Source organism: Acanthamoeba castellanii (assembly GCF_000313135.1).
Source record: "Acanthamoeba castellanii str. Neff unplaced genomic scaffold scf7180000084669, whole genome shotgun sequence".
Taxonomy (NCBI): Eukaryota; Discosea; order Longamoebia; family Acanthamoebidae; genus Acanthamoeba; species Acanthamoeba castellanii.
In genome coordinates, this window is record NW_004457554.1 from 792,551 (window position 1) to 809,893 (window position 17,343).

The window sequence follows — 17,343 nt, forward strand, 5'->3', positions numbered from 1 at the left end:
CCTTGTCGACACTCGGCGAAACAGAAACGCAAAAGAAAAGTGCAGTTACGCGCGTAAGCCCGCGTCGTTTGGCTGATTTCTTTTGTTTTGTTGGCGATCACTTATGTTCATTGGCCCTTGCCGTTGGTGCACACCTGCTCGTCAGCCTTGGTTCCGTCCTCTCGCGGCTTCACCGATGCCTCACTCTCGTCGACTTCCGCTTCCTTCTCCTCCTCTTCCTCCTTCACCTTGGCCTCCTCTGGCGGCAGTTGTTCGTCGTCGCCTCCGCCGTTGGTGCCATCTTCCACCACCACCCGAGGTGGGTCGACCACCGATGGGCTGGCGGGACTCTCCGACAGAATGGTGTCCGCGCTCTTGGGCGAGGCCCTCCTCTGCGCCCGCAGGATCTTCCTCTTCACCGGCATCTGGCACACGTTCCTAGTGTTGAACGTGTTCCTTCACAACGTCAGCAATCCATTCACCATGTGTCGTGTGCGGTGGCGCGTGTGCGTGCGTGCGTGCGTGTGCGGTGGTGCGTGTGCGACAAAGAGTGCCTTCGCACCTTCGACCAGGAGTGATGGTCATGACGTCGAGAGGCGGGAGCTGCTCCAGCCTCTCCAAAAGTGCGTCAAGCCCGTGCTTGAGCTTGAAGTCGACCTCCTCCTGGTACAGCGGCAGCAGCTGGTAGAAGTAGACATCCTCCTTGTTCTCCCCGTACAGGAACGGCTCTTCGTTCCTCTTCTGTCTCTGCTTGGGCTTGCCGCCATCGCCGTGGTTGTTGCTGTTGTCGTCGTTCGCCTTCCCCTTGGACTCCTCTGTTTCGCCCTGCTTGCCGTTCTCGCCGTTCTTCTTGTTCTTCTTCTTGCCGCCTCGTCTCCTCCTCACCTTCTTCTTCTCGCCATCCTGCTGTGGCTCCTGCACTTCCTTCTCACCGATCCCCGCCTCTTCCTCCTCGCCCTCTCGCGGCTGTTGTTGTTGCTCCTCCGTCCGTTTCACCTCCATCTCCTCTTCGTTCTTTCTTCCTTCTTCTTCGTTCTTTCCTTCTTCGTTTTCGTTCTCCTTCTCCTTCCCTTCGTCCGGTTTCGTTTCGGTGTTGGCGCCGCCGTGCTTCACCTCCGCTTCCAGCTGCTCCCGTTGCCGGTTCGTGTCCGCGTCGCTCTCGTTCGTGCTCGCCTGCGGCGGCGGCGACTGCCCATCAGCTGCCCCCGCGGCCTGGTCCGCCGCCGCAGCGGCCGCCGTCTCGTGCGTCCCGTCATCGTTGGCCGACGCAGCGGCCGTTCCGGTGGCCTGCCCGTTGTTGCTGGTGTCCGTCTTGTCCTTCTTCCTCGATCGTTTCTTCTTCTTTTTGTTTGGCTTCTTGACCGTCATGATGTGGAAGTCCTCTGGCAATAGCGCCGGTACCATCATCTGCATGAACGAGAACGATCAGGTTGGTGCATACAACCAAAACACACACACACAACACATACACCACAACGGTACGCCGAAGGAGGACGAACCAGCATAGAATTCATAATCGTGTTGCTACAAAATGGACGGGAAGGGTTGTCTGGTGACGGTGGGATATCGTCGTTCACCTGCAGGCGGCCGCACACACGTCGTGTGAGCGAGCCAAGAAAAACCCCTCGTGCTTCCCCAAAACAAAGGCCCGGAAGAGCGAAAACGGAAGTGGAGCGGGTGGTGCACCAGCTCGTTGGCGACAGTGTGGCCGAGGGAGATGAAGGTGTGGTGGATTGCTGGAAAGAGAGCGTGTCGCTTCAGTTGCCGGACCGGCCAAAAGTATTGCTCGCTCTGTAGTCAGACACGACACGACACGACACGCAGTTAGAGGAGCGATGCATATGCACTCACGACCATGCATTCGGAGAGTAAGTAGTGGCTATTCACCTTCCGGAATGCCTCCAGAGACACCTCCCACGTCTTGGGCAGACAGATCACGAGCTCGATTCGGCTGCAGAGAGCGAATACTTGTCAGCATACCACACACACAACACAACACACACAACACACAACAACGAGGGGAACCAACCTGGGCGAGTGCTTGGCAAGAGGGTGCACGTTCATGTGCATCTCGGAGAGGCCGCGGGTCACGAGCACGTAGAAGGGTCGCTCGTCGGTGGGCGGAACGACGAGGACGTCGACGGTGAGGCCGTGGCACGGCTGTCGTTCAGAGATGAAGAGCTCAATCTTGGTGCCCAGCGTGCGCTCGACATGCTCGGCGATGCGGTTTCGGTGATCGACGTCGCGCGTAGCGGGGCCTCGCGCCGCTCGCTGCTTCCATACGCTCGACACGCCCTCGTGAGTGAGAATGACGGGAATGCGATCTTGTAGCGTGGATGCCGATGACGAGGAGTCGGTAGCCAGGGCGCCCTCCATCGATACTTCCCCGTTTTGCTTCCTCTTGTTTCGCAACAGCTTTGCGGCGCCACCAACACCACAGCAGATGTCCCCCACCGCTGCCGTCGATGGTGATGATGAGCAGAGGATGTGTTCCGCTACGCCACCTCCGCTCCCTCTTCGTCTGCTCTGCGCGCGCTGGTCCGTAGACCTACGAGGGCTTCCGTGTACCGCCTCCAGGACGATGATGGCGCGTGCAATTCGAGGCTATATCTTGCGATGTACCAAGATTGTCAAAACACTGATTCCCTGATTGCAGGTCCGGCGGCCAAGATTGAGATCCTTCTGAATTTAGAAGGAGCACACACCAAGGCCGATCCACCCCAAGGGCAGAGATGTGCTGTTGACTCTCGTGCTGGAGGATCAAGGGTCCACCACGTAAGGTGGCGGCTGTCCTCACTTATTGCTGCACGTGCGTCGAGGAAGAAATGGCAAAAGAAAATATAAAGAAAATTAGATCGAACTGGTTGAAGAAAAGATGAGAGCGATCATTCAACGGGTACTGCGGGGCTGCGTGCGCGTGAATGGCGAGACTATCAGCTCCATCGAGCGCGGCTTCGTCGTTCTGGTGGGAATTACGGACGATGATACGACCAAAGATGCCGAGTGGATGTACATTGCCCATCTCCATGTTTCCGGAGCCATCTATCATTCCTCATCTATGAGCCCCACCAATTCCTATTCTGCGGCTACAGATGTCGCAAAATCTTGGGCGCGCGTTTGTGGGCAGACGACACCGGCAAGGCGTGGAACATGAGCGTCACGCAGATGGGCTACGAAGTCCTCCTTGGTATGTGGCCCGCACAGCTTCTTCACTTCGACGCGCTAACCCAACTGCCCTGTCGCCGTATGAGCAGTCAGCCAGTTCACTCTTTATGGCTACCTCAAGGGTACATTCCTTCTCCTTTCTCGGCCAGCTTCGGACATGAAGTGGTTGACGTTCACTCACACATGAGCTCATCATACACCGCCATTCTCCTCCTCCTCTCTTCGTGTGATGTGCATGCAGGCAACAAGCCCGACTTCCACAAGGCGATGGGCTCCGACCGGTCGAAGGCCTTCTACGAAGCGTTCGTGGAGATGGTCAAGAGCAAGTACCAGGCCGACAAGATCCAAGGTCACTTCGCCACCTTGTTTTGGATTCACAACAATGTTGGCTCATCATCCGTGTCCACGAAGTGTAGATGGTCAGTTTGGGGCGATGATGGAGGTGGAGCTCGTCAACGACGGCCCCGTCACGCTGCAGATCGATTCTCGAGACAAGTAGTAGAAGAATACAACAGGGCTTGCGACGGATGTGTGGTGGATTGGCGAACATAAACGAAACACCTAACTTGTGGCCCCACCATCGATCATGTACAAAAAAAGCAAAAGAGGGTTGTTGGTGTATTTACGTGTGTGGAACGAACGCCTCCTCGTCGCGTCGTCGTTGGACGGAGGAGGAACAGGTCCAAGTCCTTAGCCGAAGCCGAATCCTTCGGTCTCGCGAATGGCGTACATGAGAGCCTCGCGCAATCGCTCGTAGTTGTCGTACTCGGGCAGATCCAGCTGGTTGAAACTGGAGAACAGGTCACAGGTGAGGACCTTGTCTTGTACAGCTAACCGTTGTCAAACGGGGGGGGGACGATGATGTGAAGGTGGTGTGTACCAGGTGTGAGCTGCGGGCAGCTGGTCCTTGCGGTAGGACTTGTGAATTTGGAACTTCTGAGGTCCGGAGATGCCGCGCAGGCTCTTGAAGCCGTCGAGCGGCACGCGCGAGGTGCCCGTCACGAACTGCAGCAGCTTCGCCCTCTCCTCCTGGCCGAACGAGTTCACGATCTTCCAGAACCACTGGATCGCCGGACTGCTCTCCGAGAAGCCTGTTTTGGGTTACACCACAACATCACACACGTTAGTCGCTGACACGATACAACACGCGCGCACACTTCCAGAATAGCACACATCACGCCACGCACCGGTGTAGAGAGTGTTGGCGCGGAGGTCGTCGAGGTCGATCTCGGGCAGGCCGGAGATGAGGAGCTCGAGCTCCATCTCGTTGAAGACGGAGATGAGGTCCTGGGGAATGAGGTCGTGGAAGCCGCCGAGGAAGGCGTCGATCTGGGACTTGATAGAGGTGGTCATGCGCATCTCGGTCACCAGCTGGACGTACTCGTGCTTGTTCTCGTTGGTGACGGCGATGTTCTTGCCGTCCTCCTTGAGGTCGACCACGCGCATCTTGCCGAACTCGTCGACCTCGCTGCTGAACGTGAGGTCGAGCGGCGTCGGGTCGTTCTCGAGGATCCACCGCAGGTTCTTGTAGTACTCGGGGTCGATCGCCTCCATGTCGCTCGGCTGTACGGTGATGCCCAGGATGTGCTTGTAGAAGGAGCGCGTGAAGTGGCACGGCAGGAAGTAGCCGTCGAGGATGGCCTTGCCGATGACCCGCCCGACGAACTTGAAGTAGTCCAGGTGGTTGGGGTTGTAGTAGGAGAAGCGGTTGGGCTGGAACGTCGAGTTGTCCTGGGCCGTGTTGATGAAGAGCGCGTAGTCGGCGTTGAACACCTCCTTGGCCAGGATGTCGTACCACTCGCGCGTCAGGCCGCCCGCGTCGATGCCCTCCTCGCCCTGGAACTGCACCGTCATGCGACCGCGCAGCTCCTCCGGCGTCCGGCCGCTCATGATCCGGTACGAGTCCTCGAAGACCTTGGCGCGGTTGATGCGCAGGCGCACGCCGCCGTAGTAGCCGCGGGTGTCCTTGAGCTTCTGGAGCTGGTGCCGGAACCAGGCGCGCTTGTTGTCAAAGTCGAGCACGCGCGGGTACTTGAGCAGCACCTTGAAGGTGCCGTGCAGGAGGGCCGGGTTCTGGCGCACGAGGTCGTTGAGCAGGCCGCGGTGCTTCTCGGCGAACATGGCGAAGCGCGACTGCTGCTCGGCGAGGTTGTAGAGCGAGCCCGACCGGGACATGGACCGCGTGAGGTTCTCGCGCGAGGCCGAGGCCCGCAGCAGCGAGGTGGACGACCCCGAGCGCGGGACGCCCGGCACCGCGGGCGCGCCCCCAAAGTCGATGACCGACGCCGAGCGCTTGAGCGGGCCCGGGTCCTTGGCATTGACGACGAAGAAGACCTCGATGATGGGCAGCAGCAGGTTGGCCGCGGGCGACTTGTTGGCGTCGCGCTCGGCGTCGCCAGTGGTGTCACGCTCCTTGCCCTTGGCATCGCCGGCCTTGCTCTTGCCCTTGATGGCGGCGTCCTTCTCCATGGACTCGGTGATGATGTCGAGGCATCGCTCGAGCGCGTCCCACAGAGGCTCCAGCCGCAGTGAGTCGATGAAGTCGTCGGTGGTCTGCGCGGGGGTGGCCGGGAGGGCCATCACCGTCTTGATGATGCGCAGCAGGTTGAGCTCGGCGATGGACGACGCCATGGAGAGGATGAGCGTCGGGTGGAACGAGCTGGCCAGCTCCTCGCACAGGCCATCCAGGCCGTTCACCACCACCTCGGCCAGACCTTCGGCCGCGCTGATGAGCTCCTTGAACAGCACCTCCCTGTCGTGTCATGTGTCGTGTGTCAGGCCTGTATCTCTGTGCGTGCGCGGCTTAAGAGGCTGTTCGATGTACCGATTGAGCGCGTTGGCTGAGAGCTGCTGGAGCACGTGGGTGGCGTTCTTGTAGGTGCCCTCCGAACAGTTCTCCAACGTGAGGATGCTCACCAGGTTGCGCAAGTCCTCCACCGGCACTTGGGGACAAACCTGTGCAGAGAGACGCGAGCCCACCTCAGAGTCAGCGAATTGCAGCCACCCACCAACAGCAATGTAAATACCTCCTCGGCGGTTCGCTCCCTGGGCTCCTTCTCCTCTTCCTTTTTCTCCTCTTCGGCTGCCGGCGTGCGGCTTCCCGTGGTTGCGGGCGTATCGACCTCCATGCCGGCCTCAGCCGGCGTGTCGGCGGCCGCCGGCTGCTCCTCCGTTTGAGCGGGAGCCGCCGGAGCGACCGTCTCCTGGGCAGCCTCAGCTGGCGTGGGGGCCGTCGATGCCTCGACTTCCATCGTGGCGGGTGCGGAGACGTCCTGCTGCTGTCCTTCCTCCGTTCGGGCGGGAGCCGCAGAGGCGGCGGCGGCGGCCTGCATGTCCTCCGTGGATGCGGCGGTGGCGGCCGCGAGTGCCGCCTCCTCGGTCATGGCCTGTTCGGCGGCTTCGAGCTCGAGGCGCAGACGTTCCCGTTCCCGGCGTTCCTGTTCGGCCCGCTCGCGAGCCTCGCGTTCCTCGACCTCGCGCTTCCGTCGCTCCTCGCGGGCCTTGAGCTTGGCCAGCGGCTGCACAGACAAGGCGAGCAGCTGCAGCAGCTGGTCGAGCTGCGCGCTGCTGTTCCGGAACTGGTCCACGCCGAGCAGGTCCATCAGGCGTGCGAGCGGACACCACTTGGTGGGCGAAGTCGACGACGACGACGAAGTCGAGGTGGTCGTTGTGGTCAGATCGGTCTCCTTCTCCTTGCCCTTGGCCTCGACAACAGCACTGCTCTCTTCGATGTCGTCGTTGCTGCCCAGGACGAAGCTGGCGATGCGCGGGTTGTGCTTGAGCAGGTGACATAAGATCTCCAACACGCGGCGCGCCACCAGCGAGGGCGGGTGCTGACCCGAGTGCGCGTAGGTGTTCATTGTGCCGGCGGACAGGAGCGGGTGGCACGGTTCCTCGAGCGGCGAGAAGCTGGACGAGGGCGTCACAGCCGGCAGCGCCTCGAGCGCCTCCGCGAACGAAGCGAAGCGGCGCGTTAGGCACGCCGATGCGACTGACGACAAATGCGTCGACGTAGCGAAAGCGTCGAGGATCGTCATCATGATGTTGAGTAGCTGCATCCGCGATTCCTTGTGCGTGGAGAGATTGAGGAAGAGACGGTGGAGAAGACCCTTGGCCAGGGGCTTGGCCAGGTAGAGCAGGCGCACGAGGTGCACGAGCTCGGAGGGCTCAATGATGGGCCGGCCCTCGAGCTCGAGCGGCTGGATGTCGCCGCCCTTGATGGCCTTGACGCGTGAGGCGAGGCCAAGAGCCACGGCGGGCTCAGCAGGGGCGACCGGTACGCGGCGCGGCCCGCCAAAGCCGGGTCCGCCCCAACCGCCGTCGTCGCGTCGCCGGTTGCTGTACTGCTGGTACTGGCGGAGGGCACGCTCACGCAGGGCGCTAGCTTCGGCCGCCAGCTCGGGTGGGAGACTGGCCTCGTCCTGCGTGAGCAGGATCTCCTCGCGCAGGTCGGGACTGAGCGTTGCAAAGAAGTCGGCTGTCGTCATGGCCTGCGCCCGGTTAAGGTCCGCGGCGGCTGCAGCGGCGGCGGCCTGTGACTGCTGCTCCTGCTGCAGTACCTCGGCTTGGATCTCCGGTGGCAGGGCGGCGATGAAATCGGGGCTGATCGAAGTTGTCGACACCGCCGGGACCGATGGCTCTGCCCCAGGGGCACCTATCGTCGGCGCCGGCGCCGATGATGACGACGACGATGACGAGGATGATGAAGACGACGCCGATGCAGGCGCAGGAGTTGCTGGTGCGCTCGGCGTCGCGATGGCCGCAGGCGCTGCCGGCGCCGCCGGTTGCGGCGGGCGTGAAGCAGCAGCGACGGAGCGGGCATGCAGCTGCTCGGCGAGGATCTCGGCGCGCAGGTCCTCCGGCAGAGCAGCCAGGAATGCGGGGTCGATGCCCAGCTCGTCACCGACCTCTGCGGGCGGCGTGGTCGTCTGTTCTGCCTGTGGCGTAGGCGCGCCTTCAGCAGCAACCGGCGCAGTCTCAGATGGCTCGGTGGGCTGCTGCACTGGCTCGGTGGAGCTCACAGCAGGAGCAGCGGCAGCCGCCGAGGCCGGCGCGGTCGGCTCGGTCGTTGGCTGAACGCCGGCGGGCTGGGCTTCACCCTCAGCAGGCGCCGTTGTGGTTTCCGACGTTTGCATGGGCTCGGCAGCGTCAGCGGGCACGGCCTCCACAGGGGCGGGCGCAGTCTGAGCGATGTCTTCGGTGGTGGGCGGCACGGTTGCGGTTGGCTCCGTGGGCTCAGTGGCCGCCGGTGCAGGCACTTCTGTAGGCGGAGCGACAGCGAGTTCCTCGTCGGCCTTCTCCTCCGCACCCTTGGAAGCGCCTTCGTCCTTCTCAGCGCGCTCCCTCTCGGCCTTCTCCTGCTCAGCACGCTCGGCGTCCTCCTTCTCCTTGAGCTCCTGGAGGGTGACCCGGCGAATGGTCTCCACGAACAGCGGCTCGATGGAGGCGGCGTACTCGGCCATGCCTGGAGTGGTGCGGTGTCCCTCCTCGCCGAACTGGCCGGGCCGACCACCGCGCTGGGCTCTCACGCGGCCAAACAGGCGGCGCACCTCGTCCTCCACCACAGGGTTGCCGCGCAGGGAGGGCGGCAGCGGATAGAAGGACGCGTCGCCGTCCAGGTCCCCTCCCGAGAGGCCACCGCCGGGGGCGCCCGCTCGCGCGCCAAGGAGCGGGTGCGCCGATTCTACCGACTCAGCAAGGAACGGATTCGGTGGCGGCACCGCACGCGGCAAGCTGACGTCCCGAAGCGGAGCCCCAGTGAGGAGGAGGTCCTCCACGTTGAGCGCCCACTGCCGACCGGTGGTGGTAGCCTGGTTGCCGATCTGGATCGAGAAGTCGAAATCGCCCTGCCCGCCCCAGTCTTGCTGGTCCTCAGGCTCCTCGTAGGAGTAGGCGTCTTCTCCTCCCTCCTCCTCGTCTTCCTCCGCGGAGCTGCTGTCCTCGTCTTCCTCTTCGACGCCTTCCTCGCCCTCCTCCTCTTCGTCCTCCTCCTCGGGGTGGTGGTGCAACGCAGCGCCTCCCTCCTCGCGCTCTTCGTCGCTCAGGTCGCTTTCGCTGTCGCTGTCGCTGCTGGAGTCACTCAGGTCCTCGTCCATGTCCGACGCGCTGTGGGCTCGGGCTTGCATGGCCTCGTTGGCGGCCTCGATGAAGTTGAGCGTCATGTTGACCACGTTCGACAGCTGCTGGCCCTGACCCGACAGCGCCTGGATGGCCTCGCTCAAGTTCGTCGCGTGGCTCTGGAGGAAGTTTTCGCCCGAGCGCGTTTCCTCTTCCTCCTCCATGTCACCAGCTCGCGCCGCATCGTTCTGCTCCTGCTGCTCCGTGCTGGTGTCCAGCTGCGGCTGGTCGCCCTCCTCGCTCGCCTGCTGTGGCTCGCCTGCAGTCCCGGCCGCGTCCTCCGCCGGGGTTGGCTCAGGGGCCGACGAAGATGATGACGACGACGAGCTTGCCGAGGCTTGAGCAGCATCAGCCGATGCCTCCCCCTCCGCGGACTTCTTCTCGGCAGCCGATGATTTGGCCGACATGACGGCGGTGAGGCGCGTGAGGATCTCAAGGGGCTTCAGAATCGAGTTCACGAGCTGAGGTGCGTCGGGATGGTTGAGATCGGCGCTGTTGAGCGCCGCGGAAAGGGTCTTGATGGTGTCTACGTCGAGCATGAGACGCGCCACCTCGCCCAGGAATCCGCTCGCGTGGGTTCGGGAGGCGCTCGACGTGAGGAGCAGGTAGAGGAAGTCCACCAGGGCCTGGATGACCTCGGGATAGTTGGTGTACTGGTCGCGATCAGCGATCACCTTCCGCATCGCCTGCGTGATCTCGTCGATGACGCGCCGGCGGCCCTCGGGCTTCTGTGCGAGGGCGGCGAGCATGTTGGCGGCCGCCGCGTTCGCCTTCTGCCTGTCGGAAGACACCGGGGTCCTCGCGTTGGCGTCGGGAGAGTGGGGCAGCAGCTCGCTCAGGACGTAGGTGACGATGCTGTTGGTCTCCGGCATCTGTCGCTTGCTCGTCGACAGGGCCTCCTTGTCCTTCTTCTCCTTGCCCTTGCCCTTGGTCCCGGTCTTCTTCAGCTGCTGACGCAGCAGCACGGAGCCGCACGGCGGGTACGTGGTGATAAAGTCCGTGAGGATTTGCAGGATCTCGCCCGAGCTGAGCGTGGGCCTCTTGGGCACGTCCATCAGGCTCGATTCGGCCTCGGTGGTGGGCGTGGCGTCCATGGCGTTGATCGACTCGTGTCCGAGGTTGGCGTCGCTCTTCTCTTTGCCCTTCTCGCTCTCCTCAAGTTTAGGCGTCGGTTTGAGGTCGACGGCCTTCTTGATCCTCGAAAGCGTGAGCAGCGCGTTGGTGAGCTCGGTGATGACCTGGACCGAGGTCGATGGCGTCGTGCGCTTGGCCTTGGCCTTGCCAGAGCTGGCGAGGAGGTCCGGCTTCTTGGCCCCGGTGCCGCTGCTAGCCTGCAGAGGTCCCTTGACCTTGGCCGGCGCAGGGTTGGCCAGGCACAGTACCACTCTACCGGCCACACACCACAATGCGTCATTAAAACGAACCAGGAGTCGACAAAGCTACAGGAAGATATGGTACCGTGCGGGTGAGACCGAGGGCTTGGGGTCCCGCAGGCGACACACGTTCGCCGAAGCGCGCAGGAAGGTGACGGGATCGCGGCAGACGAGCGGAGCCACGGTGGAGAGGAAGTTCTTGGGCTTCACGAGCGCACCGCTGCGTCCCATGAGCTTGGTGATGGTGGACTTGATCTCCGACTCCATGGCATGCTGCAGCAGGCTGGGCTCCTCGATCAGGTGTCGCAAGATCGTGGTGATGAGACTCACCTGCCCACTGAACGAGCTCGTGGGTGCCAGGGTGAGGAGCGCGGTCAGCCCGCCCTGGTGGATGAACTGCTGCGCCAGCTCGAAGTCCCGGGTGAGGTGCGACGAGAGCTGAAGCAAGGCCTGCAACGGATCGGGATGAAGCGGGCGCTGTAGGAGACCCACGCACGCCTCCATCGCACGCTTGCGGTCGGGCAGGGACAGCAGGTAGGGCACCTCCATCGGTGGCAGGATGGTGTCGTCTTCCTTGGTGGCGACGGCAGAGGGTTCGTCCTTGGCACCCACATCCGCGCCGGCGGACTCCGCAGCCATGGGCTCGCCGCCCACGGATGGCTTCGACGCGGAGGAATCAGCGGTTGCTAGGGAGGCGGGCAGCTGGCTGGGCAGCTGGCAGAGGGTGTCGAGGGCGAGCAGGACGGTGGTGAGCCAGTCCGGGCCAAGGTCCCTCTCGGTCGAGGTCAGCTTGCTGATCTCGGCGTCGGCGAACATGAGCTCCAGGAGGTCGAGGAAGACAACCACGAGGTCGCTGGTGGCCACCAGCTCGCGTATGGACGTGTTCTCGATCATGAGGAGCGTGAGCGCGTGCGTGAGGCGGTAGAGCGCTTTCGAGGGCGGACGCTCGGCGGCGGCGAGCTTGATCTGGTCGGCCAGCGCCTCCACAACATGGACGCGCTCGTCGACCTTGGTCGCAGCGCCCGTGAGTGCGGCAGTCTTCTCGTCGGGCTTCTTGCAAATGGACGAGAGCACGTCGACCACCGTGAAGGTCAGGTTATCGACCTCGGTCAGCAGGCGGACGCAGCGCTCGAGCATGCCCCTGCGCAGGATGTCATATTGCTTCGAGTAGTCCACGGGCTCGTCCTTCTTCGGCGCCTCCTCAGCTGGCTTCGGTTCCGGCACCACAGCAGCCGCAGGCTCTTCCTTCGCCGGTGCCAGCGGAGGCGCGCTCGACGAAGAGGCAGCGGCGGGAGAGGAGGGCATCTCGATAGATTGACCTAGGGACATGGCCAGGGCCGCGGCCAATTCCTCGTCCTCCGACATCGCCTCGGCCATGTCATTAGTCGGAACGTGTGCCGTGGCGGAAGCCTCGCCGGGTGCGGGGGCGGCCGGCGGCATGACGGCCGGCGCCGGCTCGGGCTCCGGTTCGGGGTTGGTGAAGATCCAGTCCATGGCCAGCTCGACGTTGTTGGCACCGATGTGGCGCAGGGCGTCCTCGGCACGTCGCTGCGAGAAACCCATCTCCATGAGCTGGGTGACCACGCCGGGATCAGGCTCGAACTGCTTCTTGGCCTTGGGCGGCGCGCGCGGCTTGGCGCTAGCCGCTGAGGCGGCCGCTGCGGCGGCCTCGCCCTCCATGATATAGCGGTTGGCGTGGATGAGCGACGTGATGAAGCGCTGGGGGAAGTGGGCGAACAGCGGATGATTCCAGATGGGCATCACGGAGAGCAGCACGCGCGACTGGATGGCGCCGAGGAAGATGTGCGGGTCGAACGAACCCTGCTGGCCCGGCAGCGTCTGCGTCATCATGTTCGCCGTGATGGGCGACGTGGCTACCATGGGGCCGCACACGAGGTACTTGAGTACAGTGCCGAAGGTGAGGAGAGCGCTTTCGGCCATTTCCATGTCAGGATCCCGGTTGGTCTTCTCCGCTTCCGGCGCGCTAGGCTGCTCGTTGACGATCGAGCCGAGGGTGATATCGCCAGGGGCCGGCGCTTCCTCTGCGGTGCTCTTCTTCGCAGTTTCGCCCAACTTCTCCTTCCCCTTGTCCTTCTCGGTGGTTTCGCCTTCCTTGGCGCTCCGTTGCTGCTCGAGCTCCTTCTCGCGCAGGTGCACGTAGATGTCGACCACCCAGTTGAGAGTCTTGAGGAAGGTCGCCACGCCGTCGACGTAGTTGAACTGGTGGAGGAGTAGCGTGTGCGTGTTGTTGTGCCTCTCGTTGAAGAAGAAGGAACGGAGCTCGCCCACGACGCTTGTCAGGTAGGCGCACTTGATGGGTGCCTCGCCCTCGTCGTCCGTGTAGGCCTTGGGCGTCCACGTGAGGTGCTCCTGCAGCGTGCGGACGAGGGTCTGCGCGAGGGTGTGCACCACCTTCTCGTCTCGGTTACGGTGGCGTGCGCCGAGCGCCTTCGCCAGACCCTGCGACACGGAGTGGATGCTTGAAACGAGGTGGATCAGCAGCTGCTTGGTTTCCTTCTTGTCCGGCTTCTTCTCGTCGCCGCTGGCAGTCGTGGCAACGGTGGTGGTCTCCACCTCACCGGCAGGGGACTCCGCGGGTTGCTGCTGGGGTGGCGCACCAGTGGAGCTGGATGAGCTCTCACTGTTGCCGCTCGAGTCGCCAGATAGGGGCTGAGCCTCGGCCATGGGCGTTTCCTCGGGGGAGGCCTCCGCCGCCTGGTCGCCGGCCTTCTTACGTTCGACCTGGGCTTCACGAGCGATCTCCCAGAGAATGCAGCGCTGGAGATGTCCCAACGAGGAGCTGACCCTGGCACCGGCATCGGTGATCCATTCGCCGAGGCTAGTAGTGCCCGGGCGCGAAAGACCGCTCGGATCGCGCACGAGTCCCGCCAACAGGCCGGCGAAGCAATCGATGCTTGCCAACACCCCGACCAGCTTAGCATTATCCTCTGCACGGCCGCAAGGCATGCGTGTGTTAATCAAAAAATCACTTTTCCATCTGCGAAAGGCGGGCCGCTTGGAGAGGAAACATACCAGCTTCGAGGAACGAGGAGCCATCACGCCACGAGGGCTGGAGGCTGTCGAGGCTGTCGAACTTGGCGGCCATGTTCTCCAGCACGCCACGGAAGAGCGTAGGGGTGTGATGGGCGGCCAGCGACCGGAAAGCGAGCGTGAGGGAATGAGCAGCGTTAGAGCCCGGGAACGTGGGCGGCAGCTCGGGCAGGCTCTGCAGCTTGAGCATTAGCTCCATGCCGTGCGCGTCGATGAAGTTACGACCGTGCTCGCTGTTCGTGAAGATCGTCTCCAGGAATCGGCCCAGGTTGCCGATGTAGTCGCTCAGCAGGCTGGAATCGAGCTCGAGCTCGACTTCGGGCTCCACGAATGGCGGCACCTTCTGCTCCGGCTCCTCTTCCACAGGCTCCTCCTTGACGCTCGCGACATTCTCCGAGGAGAGCTCCATGCTTTCTGTTGACTGCGAGGAGCTGGCAGATGTAGCGACCACCTCCTGCGGCGTTTCGGCGGCCACAACCGACTGCGTGACCTCGCCCGCGGCGGATTCGGCAGTACGATCGCCGGATTCTTCAACGGCCATTGGCGTTGAGGCGTTCTCGGCTGGGACGTCCGCACCGGTGGGCTCGGCCTTGGCCTCGTCGTCCTTGTCCTCATCGTCTTCGCGGACCTCCTCGGCCTCCTCGGGGAGAGTGAGCCCGCCCATCTTGCACACGCGCTTGAGTGCGTTGATCATGGCCTTGATGCCGAGCGGTCTTAGGGACGGGTGGTGGCGCAATAGCTCGTCGACGCCAGCGCCCAACCGCGAGGCCGTGTCGCCGCTCTTGATCACCTTTCGGTACTTCGGCGTGGTGAAGAGCGACAAAAGCGCTCCGATGACGTTGGCATCCACGACAGAGGTCATGCCTGCGGGATTCAGGCAGAGCGAGCTGATCGCCGAAGGGAGCGCACAAATGACCTGATAACAATAGCAGTGAACAAGCGATCGCGCTGAAACAATGGTGGCGTGAGTGAGTAAATAGGTACCGAGGACGAGGGTTCAACTCCTTGCGTCACAAACGTGAGGAAGGCCCTGGGCAGGCCCGCTTCGGCCAGCGCGTTGAAGCGTGTGGGGTCGTTGTTGATCAGCCCAGACATGATCGAGACGGCTATTGTAGTGAACGAAGTACGTTAGGCCACCTCCTTTCCACTCTGGCAAGTGTGTGAAAGAAAGGGGGAGGTACCTAGCGAGAAGACCCGCTCGCCAAAGTAGTGATAGTGCTCAAGAACGTAGCAGAGAGCGCGAGGGAAGGGGCCTTCGATTACTCCAGTCAGGCGGCCGATGTTCCTGCGGCCACCGCCCTGGATGAAGGGCAGCAGGATCCGGAGGATCGTCTTCACCAGCGTACGCTGGTGGTGGGAAAGGTGGCTTTCTTCCTCCTCCTCTTCGTCTTGCGTGGGCTGGAGCTCGTCAGCGGCTGGCGGCTCGGTGTCGACGCGCTCCTTGCCCTTGTCCTTGGCATCGATGGCTTCGCTCACGCCCTCGACGCTCATATTGGTGCCCTCCTGCTCCTTGGCCTTCTGGACGTTCGCGATCTCCGTGTTGAAGCGCTCGATGAGGAGGTCCAGCCCGCCCAGGTCGCGAAAGAGAGATACGGCTGCAGCGCTGTTGCTGCCAGCGACATAGTACTCGAGAATACTCAGGCACTGCATGAGGATGCCGGCATGCTCGAGGTTCTGGTGTCGCAGAAGAGGAAGCAGGGTGGAGATTATGCCGGCGGTGTTGAGCGCAGCGATGCCGTCGGGTGTAGCCATGAGGGCCGCGAGGAAGGAGAAGAGGGAGTCGATGAAGGGCAGAGTGTAGATCGGGTGCTCCACCGAGCCCGTGAGAGTCGCTACAGACTTGCGCACCATGGAGGGAAGTTCTCCGTGGTGCTGCGAGGATCCGGTGGCCGAGATGACTTTGGGAAGCCTCGACCGGTCGGTGGTGAGGGCGCTCAGGGCGTCGAGCGCGAGGATGCGGAAATCCTGCGGCGTGTGTCGATCGGACTTGACCAGCTCCATCAGCTCCGCGATGAACTCGGGCTCGTAGAGGAAGAAGGAAGACAGAGTGCCGAGGTCCATGTGCGCTTGCGCGAGCACGGTGAACGCCAGCAGATTGGTGCGCACCAGATCCCTTCGCGCTTGCACGTCGGGAAACGCACGCGCCAGACGGATGCGCATGAGCAGCGGGAAGTGGTACTTGCGCGGGATCGAGTATTTGTCCACCAGCTGCGTGAGGATGTCGATGTTGCTCTCGGTGAAGAGGTGGAAGCACGGAAACTGGATGCTGCGATGCCCGGCTTGCGTGGCTTTCTCTCCGGCCGACGCCTCCTCGCCCTCCTTGCTGACGGCAGCTTCCTGTGCGCTACCATCCTCGGTCTTCGTCACCACAGACTCGACTTCCATCGCATCCTCTTTCTTCGAGTCTGACGCTCCTCCAGCGGGCAGGGGCTTCTTCGATTCGTTAGGGTCGACGAAGAACTCGAACTGCAGCGTCGTGCCAACCGACAGCTGTAAAGAACGAAAGGTGAATTTGATTGAACATTAAAAATAAATCCAAAAAAAAACACATGCAAGAATGCACAGATTGGATCAGTGAGCGGAAGCGTGCGTCGTACCTTGGACGTTATGTCCCTATCCTGGACGCAGTACAGAAGGCCGAGTCCATCTTGCTTGCCGCCCCAGCCCTTGGTGAGGTAGAACAGCTGCGCGTTGAGGATAGGATCGCCGTGAATGCGCGTGGTGACCCTCGATCGCGTTTTCTTTACAAGTATGGACAGCAGCGTGAGGGTTGCCAGAACGATCTCCGGGTCGTCTATGCGTAGCAGATCGCCCAGATGTTCGGCCGAGCCGTAGAGATAGCGGTTGAAGCTATTCTCCAAGATAAGAGACGTGACGCGCAATACATGAAGAACCGTTTCTCTAGGGAAAGAGCTGCACGGGAAATACAACGTGAGCGAAATGTCATCGCCAAAGATTGGGGGGGGGGCACGCTCGATACCTCTTCAAGATGGGCAAGTCAAGGGTTGTCTGAGGCTCATAGTGATCAGCCAGTTTGGACAGGAATTCATCGAATCGGTTGAGGACGTCCACCCAATTGTGAATGTCGCCCTGTACAGAAGGTGCGTCAGCAAGGTGGCATTCGCTAAAGTAATAAATAAAATAACATCAAATGTTTTTGAGCATAATGTACCTCGCCAAAAGTCCACTGGGTGAAGCTTTTGAGTTGGTCTACAAGCTCTTCGTCTTTGCATTGAGCAAGCCGATCTGCCAGCTCTCTCTGTGCGATGATCTGATGATGGATGGGGGCGATGTAATGATCATTAGCAACCCTGCAAGGTTCTGTTGAGCGCAGGGCAGGATATACCGATTTGCTTTGACGCTTGGCAGGGGTCGAAATCGCCTTCTTCACCTTTGGTTTTAGGCGCATCGCGATCCTTCTTGTTCTGCCAGCTCACGCACAACACGAGCTGAAGTAGTGAAGACCCTCAAGTTCAGGAAAAAAGAGGAAAAACAAAAAAGTTTGTCGACAAAAATTCACAACACGCCATCATCGGGCAAGGAGGCCGCTGCCGCTCCTTTCGTCATAGGACGCTGATCAGCGCCAATACACAGCCCGTGGCCGTAATCTCTCTTGGGGTCGTGCACAGTACAACGCGGAAACGCCTGTTCGGGCAAA

The 17,343-nt window shown here is 61.9% G+C and overlaps 3 protein-coding genes across 3 annotated transcripts; 1 reads left to right on the forward strand and 2 right to left on the reverse strand.

The window, feature by feature from the left end:
- Positions 1–107: 107 nt before the first annotated feature.
- On the reverse strand, positions 108–2,355 carry ACA1_116590 (uncharacterized protein; the record flags this gene model as incomplete). The annotated part of the gene is made up of 5 exons (XM_004342248.1): positions 108–435; positions 542–1,386; positions 1,666–1,770; positions 1,867–1,930; positions 2,009–2,355. 5 exons carry the CDS (start codon positions 2,353–2,355, stop codon positions 108–110), a joined length of 1,689 nt encoding a protein of 562 aa, XP_004342297.1.
- Positions 2,356–2,854: 499 nt separating this feature from the next.
- ACA1_116600 (Dtyrosyl-tRNA(Tyr) deacylase) lies at positions 2,855–3,643 on the forward strand (the record flags this gene model as incomplete). Its single annotated transcript, XM_004342249.1, has 5 exons — positions 2,855–2,988; positions 3,072–3,166; positions 3,234–3,266; positions 3,386–3,493; positions 3,561–3,643. 5 exons carry the CDS (start codon positions 2,855–2,857, stop codon positions 3,641–3,643), a joined length of 453 nt encoding a protein of 150 aa, XP_004342298.1.
- Positions 3,644–3,834: 191 nt separating this feature from the next.
- ACA1_116610 (HECTdomain (ubiquitin-transferase) domain containing protein) lies at positions 3,835–17,094 on the reverse strand (the record flags this gene model as incomplete). The annotated part of the gene is given in 14 exon segments (XM_004342250.1): positions 3,835–3,934; positions 4,025–4,235; positions 4,332–5,896; positions 5,969–6,099; positions 6,171–7,783; positions 7,799–10,647; positions 10,720–13,582; positions 13,668–14,601; positions 14,670–14,791; positions 14,867–16,175; positions 16,283–16,598; positions 16,666–16,775; positions 16,858–16,944; positions 17,032–17,094. 14 exon segments carry the CDS (start codon positions 17,092–17,094, stop codon positions 3,835–3,837), a joined length of 12,273 nt encoding a protein of 4,090 aa, XP_004342299.1.
- Positions 17,095–17,343: the final 249 nt, after the last annotated feature.